The following is a 14,951-nucleotide window of genomic DNA, read 5'->3' as shown; positions in this document are numbered from 1 at the left end:
GTGTTTTGTTTTTTTTTAAATACATGAGCAAGATGCTTTGATGACTGGAGTTATATTTGAAAAAGCATCTGAATAAATGTGTTATCACATTTAAGATTTTATTCAGTGATGACCAAGCTGTTTCCTTATTTTGCTGTGGAAACAAAAAGGACTGCAGCAGACTATTGTCATTGAAGCATTGAACAAAATGTCAGAAAAATATGAATGAAATCATCACATTTTCTTAAATCTTAAGATCTTTAAATTGCATGTTTTTTCCAACCAAGTCTACAACCCAAAATGATTCAGTTTAGATGGGCAGGCTATTCTTTGGATGGCACAAAATCAAATCAGTTATTTGTCCCAAGGCCTACCTGCCACTGCCCTGCTGACAAAACTCACATTCAGAAACATTATTTTCTATAACACAAACAAATATTGGTTATGGACATGAGAGTTATGGAGGCTGACATGCAGAAATGTGAACACTAGTGCCAGTAAAAGTGACTAGACTAATGAACCATTCCATTAGTCTCATCCTCTTTTTACCACCACTTTAAGTATGATTGTGATTTTTCACTTGGCTCATACTGACACAGAAACTGTTTTACTGCCCTAAGCATCAGAGCTGATCCTTTAAAACTTGTCCTGGGTCATGCCCGCTCATGTCTGAGACATGTCCCTTGTCTGAATTGATTAGATTCCTAACTCCCAACTGTACAGGTCTCCTTTCTATTCACCCACTTTCCATTTAAGAAGAGCACTTCATTAATCCTCAGGGGGAAATTCAATTGTTACAGCAGTGTTTTGTTTTGTTTTTTTTTTTAAAGGGAGGGGGCTTGTGTGTGTGTGCGTGCTTGTGTGTGTGTGTTACTGTTTGTATTGTGGAAATTTACGATTTACAGATACAATAAAACTGCCTGTAGAATGACTACATTTTACAGAGGTATGGCCATGAAATTCTTTTCCATTTTGGTACTAACTATTTTAATGGTAACTTTTGGAACCCTTGAATCATGTTATGTATCAGGTTGAATTCACAGTTGCTGAACAGATGGAGGTCGTTGAGAAAATCTGTTTCAGAGCTCTATGTAGATGGTCTGTCCTGAGGATTGGTCCGTTTACTTTTCATTGTGTGCCTGCCAGTTAATGTTGATGAACGTCTTGCTGTCCATGCGGTCAATGTAGAGGACCCCATCAAGGTGGTCCATCTCGTGTTGGAGGATACGCGCTGGCCAGCCACTAGCCTGCCATGTGACAGCTTCACCCTTCTCATTCAGACCTGCAGGAAGAGCACACGGGACAAGAAAATACACAGAAATGCATTTAGTATCTGAACCCCCACTATATATACTTTTATAAGACAAGGGTATTGTCTTAAAACATACATACCAGACACTTCTACTGACAGGTAGCGTGGAACTGTGGCAGAGTATCCAGAGATGCTCTCACAGGCCTCCTGAAAGAGCACAGTCTGTCCATCCAGCACCCTCAGCTGTGGGTTAACAAAGATCCTCAGGGGCTGGACAGAGAGGCCACGGACTTTCCTTGATGCAGATGAACTCTCTTCCAACATCTTCTCGGGATATTCCAGAACCACGATGCGGAGTGGCACCCCAATCTGAGGTGCACTCAGCCCCACACACTCAAGTTTCCGCATTACTTTCACCATGGTGCTGATGACTTGTTGGATCTCACATCCTGTTATAGCAGCAGGGTCAACAGCAGCTGCACACGAACGCAGCACCGGGTCTCCTACCTGACACACATGACTGTATGGAGGACTGGGGGGAGATATAATCTTGCGTTTCAGATACTGAAGATAGGAGCGCACCTTGATGCTACTGGAGTAAGGGCGTCTGTGTGGTGAGTCAGCTGAGATATGTGAAAGACAAATGGAAGTCACCGGTGTAAGTCTCAGGGCTCTGGTGCTGCAGTGAGGGGCTATGGATGTGTGAAGTTTGAGTCCCATCCTGGACATCTGAAGCAGAGAAGTGCATGATTTTGTGCTCATGGTGGCACGACAGCCGGGATAATGTGTCGCACACAAGGCGAGTGATGAACACTGATGTGGGACAAAAAAAAAAAAGAAGGTTCTTGAAATAGAGGAAGTAAGATTTGGGATTCAAAAGCCTCCAAGGAGGTGTTGGATGGGGTCACAGTCTTTCACACAAAAGTGAGAAAAACATGAATCCAACTGTGTGAGGACTGAACTTGAAACAGGACAGGGTCTTGTCCAAGCTACAGAAAAGATTTCACTTAGTACAGCAAATGCGTGGGCAGGCCCACACCTTCAGCTAGATGACATGGGTAAATTCAAATTACTGTAGTGCAGCTGTATCCATTTGTACCATTGGTGGGTGCAATTGTAGAAACACTTCAGTGCAGACGCTATAAGAACATCAAATCATGTTTGTAAGATATACCTTACATACGCTGCTGTGTTCAATTTGGCGTAGGTCAACACTTATGACGGAGTAACTAGGTGCTACGAAACATGCGTCCACATGTCACAGACCCCAAGTGTCAGGAGGAGGCACTAGGCAGAGATAAACGGGTCAGCTGAGGTTGTGGTCAAGGCACGACTGGTTGACCGAGGCCAGCAAACAACGACTGACCTCTTTCTTCAGGCTTTCTTCAAGCCTTTGTACATGATGCTAGTTTGGGACCATCCTTCAAAAGTGTTCTTCTTCTACCGCTTCTGCTTCTTCTTTCTTTTTTTTAATAGCGGTTGGCAAAACAGCTTAAAGGTGCATTACCGCCACCAACTGAACTGGAGTGTGGACCAGCGGTCTGATTTATTGCATTCACCTTCTCATTTCCCTCTGCGCCTACACGAGCTGGAACCCAAATAAAACTTACTTTTACACCTACTTTTTTATTTCTTTTCCATTCAATTTATTTTATTTTTCCTATTAAATGATGTAGGGAATGGTCCACACTCCAAACAGTAGGAGGCAGTAATGCGCCACCAGCCATAAAATAAAAAGAGGAAGAAGTATTTGCCCGTCCGAACACTAGCGCCTCTCTCCTCCTAACTTGTCGATACATGTCCCGCTGGATAGGTGGTCGCAACACATTCATAAAGGGAACTTTGGAAGCTGCAGAGGGCGTTATCCGTCCACACACCCGGCAGAGATAAGCGTCGTATCCTCACCGAGCACCGGATGGAAGAAGACAGAGAGTTGCAGACTCATAGAAACCCGTCGAGCTTCTCAAAGTTACCAGTGTGGATTATAGAGCATGTCTGGGCTCACAGGATGATAGATATACAAGAAGGTTGGTTTCAACTTATTTTTAATAAGACAACTTTGGCTAATAACACTTCTATAACATTTAATTTCTTTACACTACAGCAACAACGTCATTAATTTGGGGACCATAAACATTGCTGCACACATAAGCAATGCAACACGTACTTTATAGCTTAGGGTATGTAGACAAAATGATGCAGTTACTCCGAATTAACAATCACTGTATCATAATGACTTATAATTCTGCACAATATAGCTATAGCTAATATTTCATAGCTAAAGTACATTGTGCAGATAATATACTTCAGTAGTGGTTCAGTAGTAGTAGTGTTATCACGTTGTTGTCTTGCTCTTGTCTTCCGGGATGTGATGAAATATAAGGTGCGTTAACGACATGTCTGTGATAATCACATCACCTCCACAACTGATCTCTTAATAAGGAACAAGTCTTTTATAACAGACACTTCATTTTTATATGAAATTAGGTGTTGACTGGCCAGCTTTCTCTCAGCTATCTACAATGGTACCTGTTGCAAAAAAATGTTTGCATCACTACAATGACAATAAAATCTCTTTACTTTGCTTTAATAGAAAACATTATAGAATAGAAACTGATAATTGCAGTCAAATTAAAATCTGAGTTGGGCGAGCCAAACTTTGTGTTGTTTCGGTGTAGTTGTGGACCCTGACAACTGGCCAGATGTGGACTCCCAGCCTCTGAGGCTTGAAGATTCATGGAGGCTGCGTGTTTCCTCTGCCTGGGTATATTCCATAGTAAAGAACAGAGATGTGGAACACTTTGAAAGAGTGATGGGTTTTCTGGAAGCCACTTACAGACTTTTACCCAGACTGATTGCTCCCATCAAACACATGAAGATCATGTTTGGCCTCAAGACCATGGTATGGAAATGAGTGGTGCTTGCATTTGTTCATTTAACCAGGTGAAATTGTTCCATGTTTTTTAAAGTTTATTGCAATTTTTTTAACTTACATGTTTCTTATTCCAGGTCATTATGTGGATGCTCAGGGAGGACCGAGGAATGGTTGATATTGTTTTTAAAATCAGCCAGTTCTTCCCAAGTAAACTACCTCAGTACCAAGGCCAGTGTGTAAGTGTCCAACTTTGGAACTAACTGCTTTGAATATTTGAAGTCTTTGAAACAGTAAAGCCTTTAAATGTGTGTGGAATTAATTCAGGGGCACCAGTCTCACCTAAAGCAACACTAGTCACTGGTTCTATATCAACAATAGGCAAATGTCTACTTGGATTGTGAATGGGATCTTTTGTAGTGATGATTCTGTGACCCAGTGAAAGCTCCCAAGTGTTTTATCAGCTTTCATCTCATTGTTGTGGCTTTATTGTCCAAAGTCTTACTGTTTTGATTGATTTTCTCCCATCAATCTCTCATTTCCAGTTTTAGTAAAAACCCACTGTACACTTCCTGCCAGCACAAAACTGCACACACAGGCTAGCAGGTGAATGTTGTGGAGCATTTAATGGCAAAAGAGACAGATATTTCCCTCAAGAGGGGGAGAATAAAAACAGAAAGGAAGGAGAAAGGAGAGTGAATATTGATCTTTTATCAGGTGCATATAAACACAGCACAATGCTAATGTTGTCCCATATCTGCTAGATGTCGAAAAAGGCATCTGTTAAGCATAGACATATCAATTTTTTTAAGTATTTATTTTAAAACTGAGATGAACCACATACAGTATTTCAGTAGAATGAATTTTGGAGGATGAAATTTTGAAATACCTGTCTGGATAATTTGATTTATTTAGCTCTTATTTTAGTTAAGTTTGCTTAGAATCAGATATGCCAGATGGATGAAACGCTACATTTCATTATTTAAATTAAATAACTAAATAACTCTTATAAATGATATAATCAAGCACAGATGTCATTTACAGCATTTGTTAGTTGCAGTAAGTATGGTAAAACCTTGACATGGTTAATATTGCATGTATTAAAACACTAACACAATTAGTAGATAGATCCAGCAGTGATCTCTGGTATATGTCATTTTTTTCTTGCACAGAGCCAACGTGAACTGGTCCTCATGAGAAAGAACCATCTGGACTTCAAGGCTCTGGCACAGACTTTGGCTATGGACAAGGACAAGCTTGAAGATTATCGTAAGGTTGGTTTACTTCACTATACTAACATGTAACAATAGGAGTAACTTTCAAAATAAAGGAAGAAAGAAAGGATACACATTTAAAATGACATTTGTTCACGTCTGACACAAGAATCCATTTTGATCAGTCAATAACTTGTTCATGAGTACTAATCCTCAGTCCGTGGTCAGTGATGTAGACAGTGCTAATTAATAGTACACCTAATTAATAGTCTAAACCAATAATCCTATAACAAATCTTCCTTCATGAAACTTATAATATTGAGTTTTCTTTGTCCAGAGTAGATTAGGAAGGTGCTGATAATTTTGGATGATGTTGTTTGTGCTGCTGTTTAATTATATTGCGATATACTGACAGATACTCCTATTATTTTATCCACATTTTCAAGACAGTACCACAAAAACTTCTAAAGAAAACCAAACCAATATAAATCATATTCTAAATCAGATTTCCAGACCATCATGTCTATAACAAACTTTATATATCATTGACAAAGTATTGTTTAAGAATTTATTTTAGTCCAGCCAGTCTTTTTTTCTAGGTTGAGATGAGAAAACTACGCTATACAGCAGATCATTTTGTTAAACCATTTCATATAAAGTAGATATTTTTAAATAAAAATACATGGATGTAAAGCACAGAAGACAATCAGACATTCTGTTATTCCACTGAATACTTTTTCAATGGCTAGAGGGAGAACAGCAGCTGTGATTATAAGCTGTCTCCAGTTGTTAAATGCATGTGCGCTCTCAACATGTTCAGTTAGCCCATAGCACTGGTTTCTCTGTCCCCATCTTTCCTTTGATATCCAGCAGAGTGCGCTACAAATAAACATTTGAATATAGATTCTTGTGTCTACAATGGTTATCTATGTACAGATCCAAAAAGTTATGTAATAAGGTGTGTATAGTTCTTTTTTTGTGGCCAACTAGATCTAATAAACTCTAAACCCTATGGTGAAACATGCTATAAAAACCGTGTTTGTACACTGGTAGAGTGGAGTTTCACAACAGCAGTTTCTCAGAAAGCTCTGGCACTCAGGTATTAAAGTTCATTATGTTAGGCAATACAGTAAACACATGGAGAGCAGTGTCGTCAGCTAAAAGACAAACAAAAACAAACAAAAAATAAACACTTATGACGGAGTAACCATACCACAACTGTTTCATTTACCACCTCACTGTAAATAAAATATTTTCACAAATTTGGTTTGGTTTGCTTTCTTAATAACATCACACTTTTGCTCTTCAAATGGAGAGCAAAATGCTCTTTGGAATGTCGAGTTAAATTGTTTGAGGCTAAACAGAACAAAGTCTGATGCAGTCATTTACTGTACATATATAGATATCATGGTATATGCTGTCTGTCTTTCAGAAACAGATGGAGGAGCATTATGGTGAACATTATGCCCAGAAAGTAGAGGAGAGACTGCTGCATTACCTGAACGCACTGGAGGCTGTGTTACCAGGAGATACTTACATTGATAAGGTATGTCTATTGTAACTATGCTTTAATCCGTGCTTGCAATATCTTGGCCCTTTTTAAAGAAATTGCCCAAAACATTCTTTTGATTGATGAAATGTACAGGTGTATTTTAAACAGCACTACTGATCCTGCTGGTGTGACTTAGAAACACCCATACAATGCAACACTTTGTACTCAGCTGTGTAATAAACACTTTGCAGTTTTGAGGTTTCTCTGGTATTTCATCGCTCAACAGCACCAGTAGTGGTGCTGTTGAACCTGCACATGGTACCTTTAAGTCAGACCATAGGAGAACATGAGGAATAAAAATTACAACAATTGAATCTGACCATGTTTGTGTCATTTATGAATGTACGACTTAGATACTTAAGAAAGAAAGTCCTGTGACAGAAGAGGAGAAGCTACTGTTGGAAATAGTTACCTCTGACTCCAAGACCTTGACAGCAACTCTAAAGAAGTTGCTGCACTGTGGTAAGAAACACCACACACCTCACAAAACAAGCAACATGCACAGATTAAGCTCATATCACATTGTGAGTGTCTACAAATATTTTTAGTTCCATGACATCTTGTGTCTTATATGAAAGTAGTAGACACTCTCATAAATCAAACACAGAGAGAAAATGTATTTGGGAATACTGAGTGAGTAAAGGGTGTGATGGACGGGCAGTTCGGTGGCTTAGTTGTTAGCACTGTTGCCTCACAGCAAGGAGGTTTCTTGTTCAAAACCCAGCAGGGACCTTTATGGGTTTTCTCCAGATACTCTGGTTTCCTCCCACAGTCCAAAAACATGTGTGTCGGGTTGATTGGTGACTTGTACTTGATGCAGCACAATCTTTCTGTCACTGATTTTTAAGACTGCAGCCAGGTAACTAGCCAACAGTATGGGAGGATGATGTCCCCATTCATAATCGCAGCTCTGACAGCTATTTGTTTCGCTAACCAGGATAAATCTATGGATGGAACAACACCGGCCTGTTCAAATCACTGAACAAATATGAGATTTGTATCAGGGCTAATGCAGCCAGCGACACAGTTGAGAAAATTCTCCTTGATATTTTTACTATTTAACTTATCACAATCATTCCCTGGTAACATTCCCTCTCACACACCAAGTCCAAAATAACAGCCTCCTCATTTCTGAATACAGCCATAACAAATATATTACGCAATACATAAATGACAAATAAGTGAAGTAGTGTTACGTATTACTTGTCAGAAAACACTAGTGGGATATTGACAATGCCCTTGTATCTAACTTGAATTGAAAAAACTGTTTGTTGTGTTTCCATGTAAACTGCCTTGATGATTTTGATTTAGTTATATTCAAATGAATTGAATTGAATGTAATGAAATAATGTATTGGTTATTCTGATACTAACTGCACTTATTTGCTCTACTTATTCATTTTCTTAGATTTTGCTTCCTGTCATCAGGCCAGAGTTTCTCAGTCATCAGAATATGGAGAGAATGATATGGACAGCTCTCAACACTCAAAGTCTGTTCTTTATAGCAGCTCCTCAAAGGCTCTTCTCAAATCAGTGGAAGACAAGACTCCCCTAGAATTTCAGCCAGGGATTATTAGGGGAAGAGAGGAGGCTGCCCATAAAGTATCCAAAGACAGCCATCTTTTGTTTGGGAATGATTTGGATGTTAGAGGACACCAACAAACAAAGAGGGATGGTAAGGAAGTCAAGACTGGGGGAAAACATGAGGGAAGGAAGGAAGTTGGTGAGAGAAGCTCTGTATTTAGTCAGGAGGCTGCCCCCTCGCTTCAGTTTTGCTCAAAACACAAGCGCTGGGTGAAGAGCATCCTGCAGGAGTGTCCTGATGAGCTGCTGCCACAAGCCAGTGTTTCATCATCTCCTCTACTGTTTCAGTCATCCTCATCTGCATCTTCATCCCAGGAACTCAGCCCCTCTATTGCCATCCCATATCTCACTGACCAAAAACATCCACCTTTGCACACTGTTAACCATCTTCAGACAGCAGCAAAGGCATCTGAACAACCAAACCCCAAAGATAAGCACAGTTCTGGATCATTAAGTGATACCTGTTTATCAGAATCTCTACCTCAGTCCTCTTCCACCTCTGCTCTGTCGCCTCCAGTGGGTCAACTGATAGACATTGTCTCTGTCAGAAGCAGCCACCCAACTTTTAAACACCATCAAGCATCACCACATTGCTTCACCACGTCTAGTGACAAACCGGCTTCCACTCCTCAGTTACTAATCTGTCATCATAACTCACTGTTCGGTCATCCAGAAAGTGTTGATGCACCAAACACAACATACAACTTGCAAACATCTCCTGCACCACAGGATGTGTCTACGTTTACCAGCTACCAGTCAACAACTCTACCGTCTTTTTCCAGACTTTCAAGAAAGTACAGGCAGCCTTGCACTTCCACCAGACAGGCTCTAGACCACTTAAATCAAAACTGTAGTGAGCAGCTTAAAAAGGCCCCAGCTACCTTTATGATGAGTTGTCTGCCCTTGTGTGACCTCAGTGTCACTGAGTCTCCTACATGTGATCGTTCTCCCTCTACCTCTCACCTAGGGACTCTGTCCTCAGTCTGCAGTGCCAATCCAGTACCTTCAACTACCAAATCATCTCCACAGATTGTCCTTCAGAATTCCATCCAACCTCATCCTCAGACACACAGCACCAGTCATAAATCAAAAACTATACAATGTTCCACTACCCAGCTTAGGTTGTCACTGCCGAGTCAGGCTGTGCTGCTGCAGTCAGCGCTGCTACAGCCCTGTGTGAGTCTTACCAGGATCAGTGCTCAGGAGTGCTACCAGTTGACCAAAGGGAGATCTTCATACAGAAATGCAGAGACTGGGTTGCAAGACAAACACAAGGCAAACAGGGTGCGAGGGGAAGAAGATGCAGGTTCCACTTTTGACGTGAATATTCTTTACTCCAGCCATTCTTCAAGCAGTAACAGTGAGGACTCAATTGACTGTGATCCAGATTACAAACCATGCATTAAAAGGAAGAGACTTCTCTTCGAATATGAGACTGTAAGGAGCCTGAATTCTATATGAGAACATCTGGACATGCAGAGTATAGCTTCACTGATATTTATACTGATATTTGGATGTTTAAAAAAATCAGATAACAAAATTGCCAAATAGTATACTTCTAAATAATTTTGCTACAGGGAGCACCCCAATAGCTGATATGTAGGTGGGCACTGTTGAAGGTCTGACTCCAGCCTCTGACATGCATTGCAGCTCACCCCTGTTTTCTATCCATGTCTCTGTGACCATCTATCCCATCCATCCATTATTTAAACCTGCTTATTCCTAACCAGGGTCACAGGGATCTGCTGGAGCAGGTCACCCGTCCACCACAGGGCAACATAGAGACAAACAACCTCACACACTCACTTCGATGGTGAATAAGAGTCACCAATCAACCTGACATACATGTTTTTGGACTGTGGGAGGTAACCAGAGTACCTGGAGAAAACCCACACAAGCAAAAAAGTAGAAAAAAATATTTATCTGATATATTTTTACAGCAGTTTATTTTAGTGTATTTTTTTATCCTGAACATAATGAAAGGGTTGTGAATTTGAACAGTGCAGAAGAGTTAAATCTCAGATAGGATAAACTTTTATTAATCCCTGAAGGGAAATTCAAAAATAAAGGGTCATTTGATAGCTGTTACTGCTGAAGTCATTTTGTACCTGAGTAAGTACAAACTTACAACAGTATGTGTACAGGGGGAGGGACAGAATTCAACACATTACATTGTTTTTATTATCATTAAAAATATCCAAGACTCCTGTGATGGACTGGTGACCTGTGCAGGGTGTACCCCTGCCTTTCACCCAAAGAGAGCTGGGATAGGCTCCAGCAGATCTCTCTGACCCTGGTTAGGAATAAGCGAGTACAGAAGATGGATGGATGGATGGATGGGTATCCAAGACTTAATGGATTTTCAATCTCTATGATTGAAAATGGATTACACACAGAGAGTCATTTACAAAAAATAATCAAAAGTTAGCGTGTTTTCAACAATTCATGGTGGGAAGTATGCTAGTTTGGTTTCTTTAAAAAACTTTTTAGTTCATTTGGTGCAACAATGGATAATAATGGACAGAGACCTGTAGTTTCTATCTTTGAATAAATTTCCTGCATATTCTGTCTTTTTGTTAACGACTGAAATAATTTCAGGTCAGATAAGTGTTTTTGCCATGTGAAGGAAAGCAACTCAAAATGACAAGCATGACAGTGCCTGGACCACTCCTGAATCCAAAGTACGTGAGTAAGGATGTGAGAAAACTGGTGAATGGAACAAATCCTCTTAAATCACTTTTGCAAGTTATGAACATATCTGTTCAGCTAGAATCTTCATAAAGGGATCCAATGTGGTTTTTAAATTCAGCTCAACTGACCTACAGGCTCTGATGTTGATAAATAAGGGAGTCTTCATATTGTAAAAAAACGTATGTGAACTGACCTACATCGACTCGCCTGTTGCCTTACCAGCATATGGATCTATACCATATGTGGGACTAGAAGTCACATTTTGTTTTCTTTGGTTAGTCGTTTGTCTGTCTCCTGAGTCAGCCAATCATTTCAGAGAAAGTCAGCTCTTTATCGTGAGGTGTCCAGTGGCATGACACACCACCATTGGCTGCATAAAGATCAACTGTACAATCCAAGTTGTGTTCAAAATCTTCTGTGGACGTGCGCAGCAAATCATCAAGGCTCAGTACTGTGGTCAAACAGTGTCCCCTCTGTCTGCATATTTGTATTTACACAGTGCCATGGGAGTGAATGATGGTGGAGGTAAACTGAGGACACTGGTTACTGGCCATTGACCAGAATTGATTAGGAAATGTGCCCCTGAATGTTCTTTTTGAGTAAATGGAGGTCCAAGGAGCGATTCAGCTTACATGTTCTTAGACCGTAACTGAACAGAGATTTGCAATCAAAGGAACCACTAATGAACTTTTGTAGTTTCAAATGTATCCGTGTGTTCTGTGAATGGTGGTTAATAACCTCATACTAAGCGCGTTCCTCACGTGCAATAAGTTAATGGAACCTGATTGGACAAGTAGTGTTACCAGCTCTTTATCTTGACAAGCCATCTCCTACTGTTTGTATTATACTGTATGAAAAAATGCTTTAATTTGCATTGGAAAAATAAAGTGCATTTAGTTCTATTACAGTTTTGCATGTATTTAATTTTCTGACTTTGCAGCATGAGCCCACTACATTTTCAAAGTCTTCTTAGAAGTCCCAAGATTGTAATTGTGACAGGTTTCCTCGTATTCCCAGGGCACAAAATTGGCACAGTCACAGAGAGAAAGTGAAAGGTTTCTTCGTGTGTAACCTCCTGTTTTATAACATTTATTTTGTTTGCTTTCACCAGACAGACAAAATGATAAGGTTCTTGGCATGGGGGTACATTGCTGGCTTAATAACTAGGTACACAGTGGAATTTGTGGGGTAAATTGTTTATACTGAGTTATGTAAGTTTTCATGAAAAAGAATATCCTTTATGTGTATCATGTATATGTATATCAGCAAACATAGATAAACTAAAAAGCATGCCTGAACGTATGATGTGATATGTGTCAGAAAACAAAGACTAAATCTGTTTTAAGATGATCCTGTTTTTATTTATTTTATGTATTTATGTATTTTATTTTTAACCACTTTTCATGGTGTTATTACTTTCAGAGGACTTCCGCTGACATTATTTCAGTCAGAAAGGATTGTGACAAAAACCAGCTTAAATGACTGGCATCCATATAAGGAGTAGTTGTTCACAGATGTTCCCCCTGCTACCATCCAGTCAGCCACTGTACTCTGCACAAACTGTAGTTTACTGAACTGAGGGAAATGGGACCTAAATGATTTTAGTGACATAACAGTGCTGTCATCAGTGTGAATTTGTCTGTCTCACATATAGATTTAACATGATATGACCAGATAGTTTACAAGAGGTGCAGAGGTACACATCTGGCAAACACTGAGAACGCTTGAAAACGTAACATGTTTTCCTGACTTAAGTATTAGCCTGCAGCAGTATTAGCCTTTGATGGCTGCCATCATGACTAGGCACTTTTTGTTTGGGTAGGAAGCACTATGGAGGCAAAGTCTAAAAGTACTGAGAACAAAAACATAGAAAAAGAAGCATTCACCAGTGAATTTAAAACAGCTCAGTCATTGATTCCAAGTTCATTTATTTAATTTTGCTCTGCGACTTATCCCAGGTGGCTGAAACAGAAAACATCACTGTCTGAGATGGGACAGACAGCAGATATATGTGTCGTGGTCTAAGATGATTAGAAAATGAGCTCTATAGAATGATTGTGTTTGCAAAGATGCGAGGGAAGTTTGTGTAGGATGGTTTTATAAATAAAAATATACCAGTGGCTCAGATAGCTCAAAGAGAGAGATGACCCACCATCTACGAACATGATGATGAGTTAGTGTAGAGTTTAGTATTTAAGTAACTCCAACATTTGAAGACATTGTGCTGGTGCAGCAACCAAATAAGACTTGTGTCTGAACTAAAATCCTAATTTCAGTCTTGTTTTCAAAATTTTGCTTTGAAGAAAGACAGTCATTAAGCCTCAGGGTACAGATACAGTATGAACAGATGATTATCTGATGATGATGATGATGATTATCTTGCATTAGAAAAATAACATTAGATTGTTGTTTCCATTTAGTGCTAGCTTTAGCAGAGACTGAGCATTATTAAACCCCAACTGATGTTAGTGGAGTGCCTCTGTAAGTGAGCTAAATAAAGACAGAATAAAGGTGGCCCAGCACAGAACCTTGGGACACTCCATTACCACTAAGGCAGTTTGAACTGAGCCCCTTTACACACTGAAGCCTACCTGCTAGATAATTAGTAAACCAGGCTACTGCTTGGTTACACAACCCTATGTTAACATGCAGGAAAATCACAAAAATCACTGATAGTGTCATTGCAATCTTTACAATTTGTTTCTGCTTCCCCAAGTGGCCAAAAATAATTGTTGCATCATTTTAAAGGGCTAGTGAACATTTTGAAAAACGTGCTTATGCTTTTTCTTGCCAAGACTTACATGAGAAGTTTGCTGTTAGCCACATATCTTTCTTTCAATATCAAGTTGGAATCAAGACATAATATAATGTACAATATTATGACTGGAAACAGGGACAACAGCTGTTCCATCATAGTGTTGATTTGACAGTGTTCTTTGTTCAAAGCACTAGCAGGCTGTAGTGTGTTTGCTGTGTTCATGCCATCATTGGAGGGTGTAAATGCAAAGAAAATTCTGATGTTCCATGAATGGAGGAAACTTGTTTTCAGGAGTGAATCAGTGAGGCAAGAAGGGCTGCTGCATTAGAATGTCACATACAGAGTGCAGGAGGAATCACTCTCCTTTACCAACAAGTTATTGCTGCACACAATGCTGGACTTAAGGAAAGGTATGCAAGTATAATTTAGCAAAATTCAATTAAGGTAGCTACACAAGGTAAAAGTATTTAGCCTAATATGCAAAAAAAAAAAAAAAAAAACAACCCTATGTGTAACCATTACATATTGTACGGTATATAGGCTATACTATGCAAATCCCTTAAAAGTATTGGCGCATGAGTTTTAACACTAATTTTAACACTGTAGACTCCAATATTGTTGGATAGCTTAATATATAACATTATAATGATCATGATCATGATCATTTGTATTGTGTGTAAAATTTGTTGTCAATTGCATGAGGTGGAGTACAACATAAAGTAAGGTTGCCTGCAATAAAATAGTTACATTTCTTTGGAATAAAGACAATTTATTGGGATAGTTTCCCTCCATAATCCCTGCTTTACCCTGTTTGCGTCTTCTCTGTTACGACATCAGGGCGCATGACACCTGACAGAACGAGACCCTCTGTGGCGTGCGTAAAAACCCCTCCTGATTGATGCCCTTACAGGTCTGAGATGGCCTGGTATAGGTTAGTGATGTAAGAGGGGTGTTATGACACAGCCTTCGGCCTCCACCAATGGAAATATGTGTAGAGTTCAACACCCATCCTCGAGAATCTCCATAAAACCGCCTTAAAACACCCAGCGC

General features: G+C 39.7%; 2 protein-coding genes across 3 annotated transcripts; one reads left to right on the top strand and one right to left on the bottom strand.

Moving 5' to 3' along the window:
• Positions 1-4: 4 nt before the first annotated feature.
• On the bottom strand, positions 5-2,675 carry pdf (peptide deformylase, mitochondrial). Its single transcript, XM_026311132.1, has 3 exons — positions 2,406-2,675; positions 1,372-2,044; positions 5-1,261 (listed from the first exon to the last, which is right to left on the bottom strand). The coding sequence occupies exons 2-3, from the start codon at positions 1,991-1,993 to the stop codon at positions 1,101-1,103; spliced, it is 783 nt and encodes a 260-aa protein (XP_026166917.1). The 5' UTR covers positions 1,994-2,044; positions 2,406-2,675; the 3' UTR covers positions 5-1,100.
• Positions 2,676-2,986: 311 nt separating this feature from the next.
• On the top strand, positions 2,987-12,050 carry LOC113133505 (uncharacterized). Of its 2 annotated transcripts, XM_026312354.1 has the most exons (7): positions 2,987-3,258; positions 3,910-4,133; positions 4,241-4,342; positions 5,276-5,377; positions 6,750-6,863; positions 7,223-7,331; positions 8,277-12,050. In XM_026312354.1, the coding sequence occupies exons 1-7, from the start codon at positions 3,147-3,149 to the stop codon at positions 9,911-9,913; spliced, it is 2,400 nt and encodes a 799-aa protein (XP_026168139.1). In that variant the 5' UTR covers positions 2,987-3,146; the 3' UTR covers positions 9,914-12,050. The 2 variants fall into 2 exon arrangements, with proteins under 2 accessions (XP_026168139.1, XP_026168140.1); XM_026312355.2 differs by lacking the exon at positions 3,910-4,133 and having other exon boundaries at positions 3,136-3,258.
• Positions 12,051-14,951: the final 2,901 nt, after the last annotated feature.

This window comes from Mastacembelus armatus, chromosome 6 (genome assembly GCF_900324485.2).
Source record: "Mastacembelus armatus chromosome 6, fMasArm1.2, whole genome shotgun sequence".
Taxonomy (NCBI): Eukaryota; Metazoa; Chordata; class Actinopteri; order Synbranchiformes; family Mastacembelidae; genus Mastacembelus; species Mastacembelus armatus.
The sequence above is the reverse complement of the archived record's forward strand: the minus strand, read 5'-3'. Positions and strand labels throughout refer to the sequence as shown.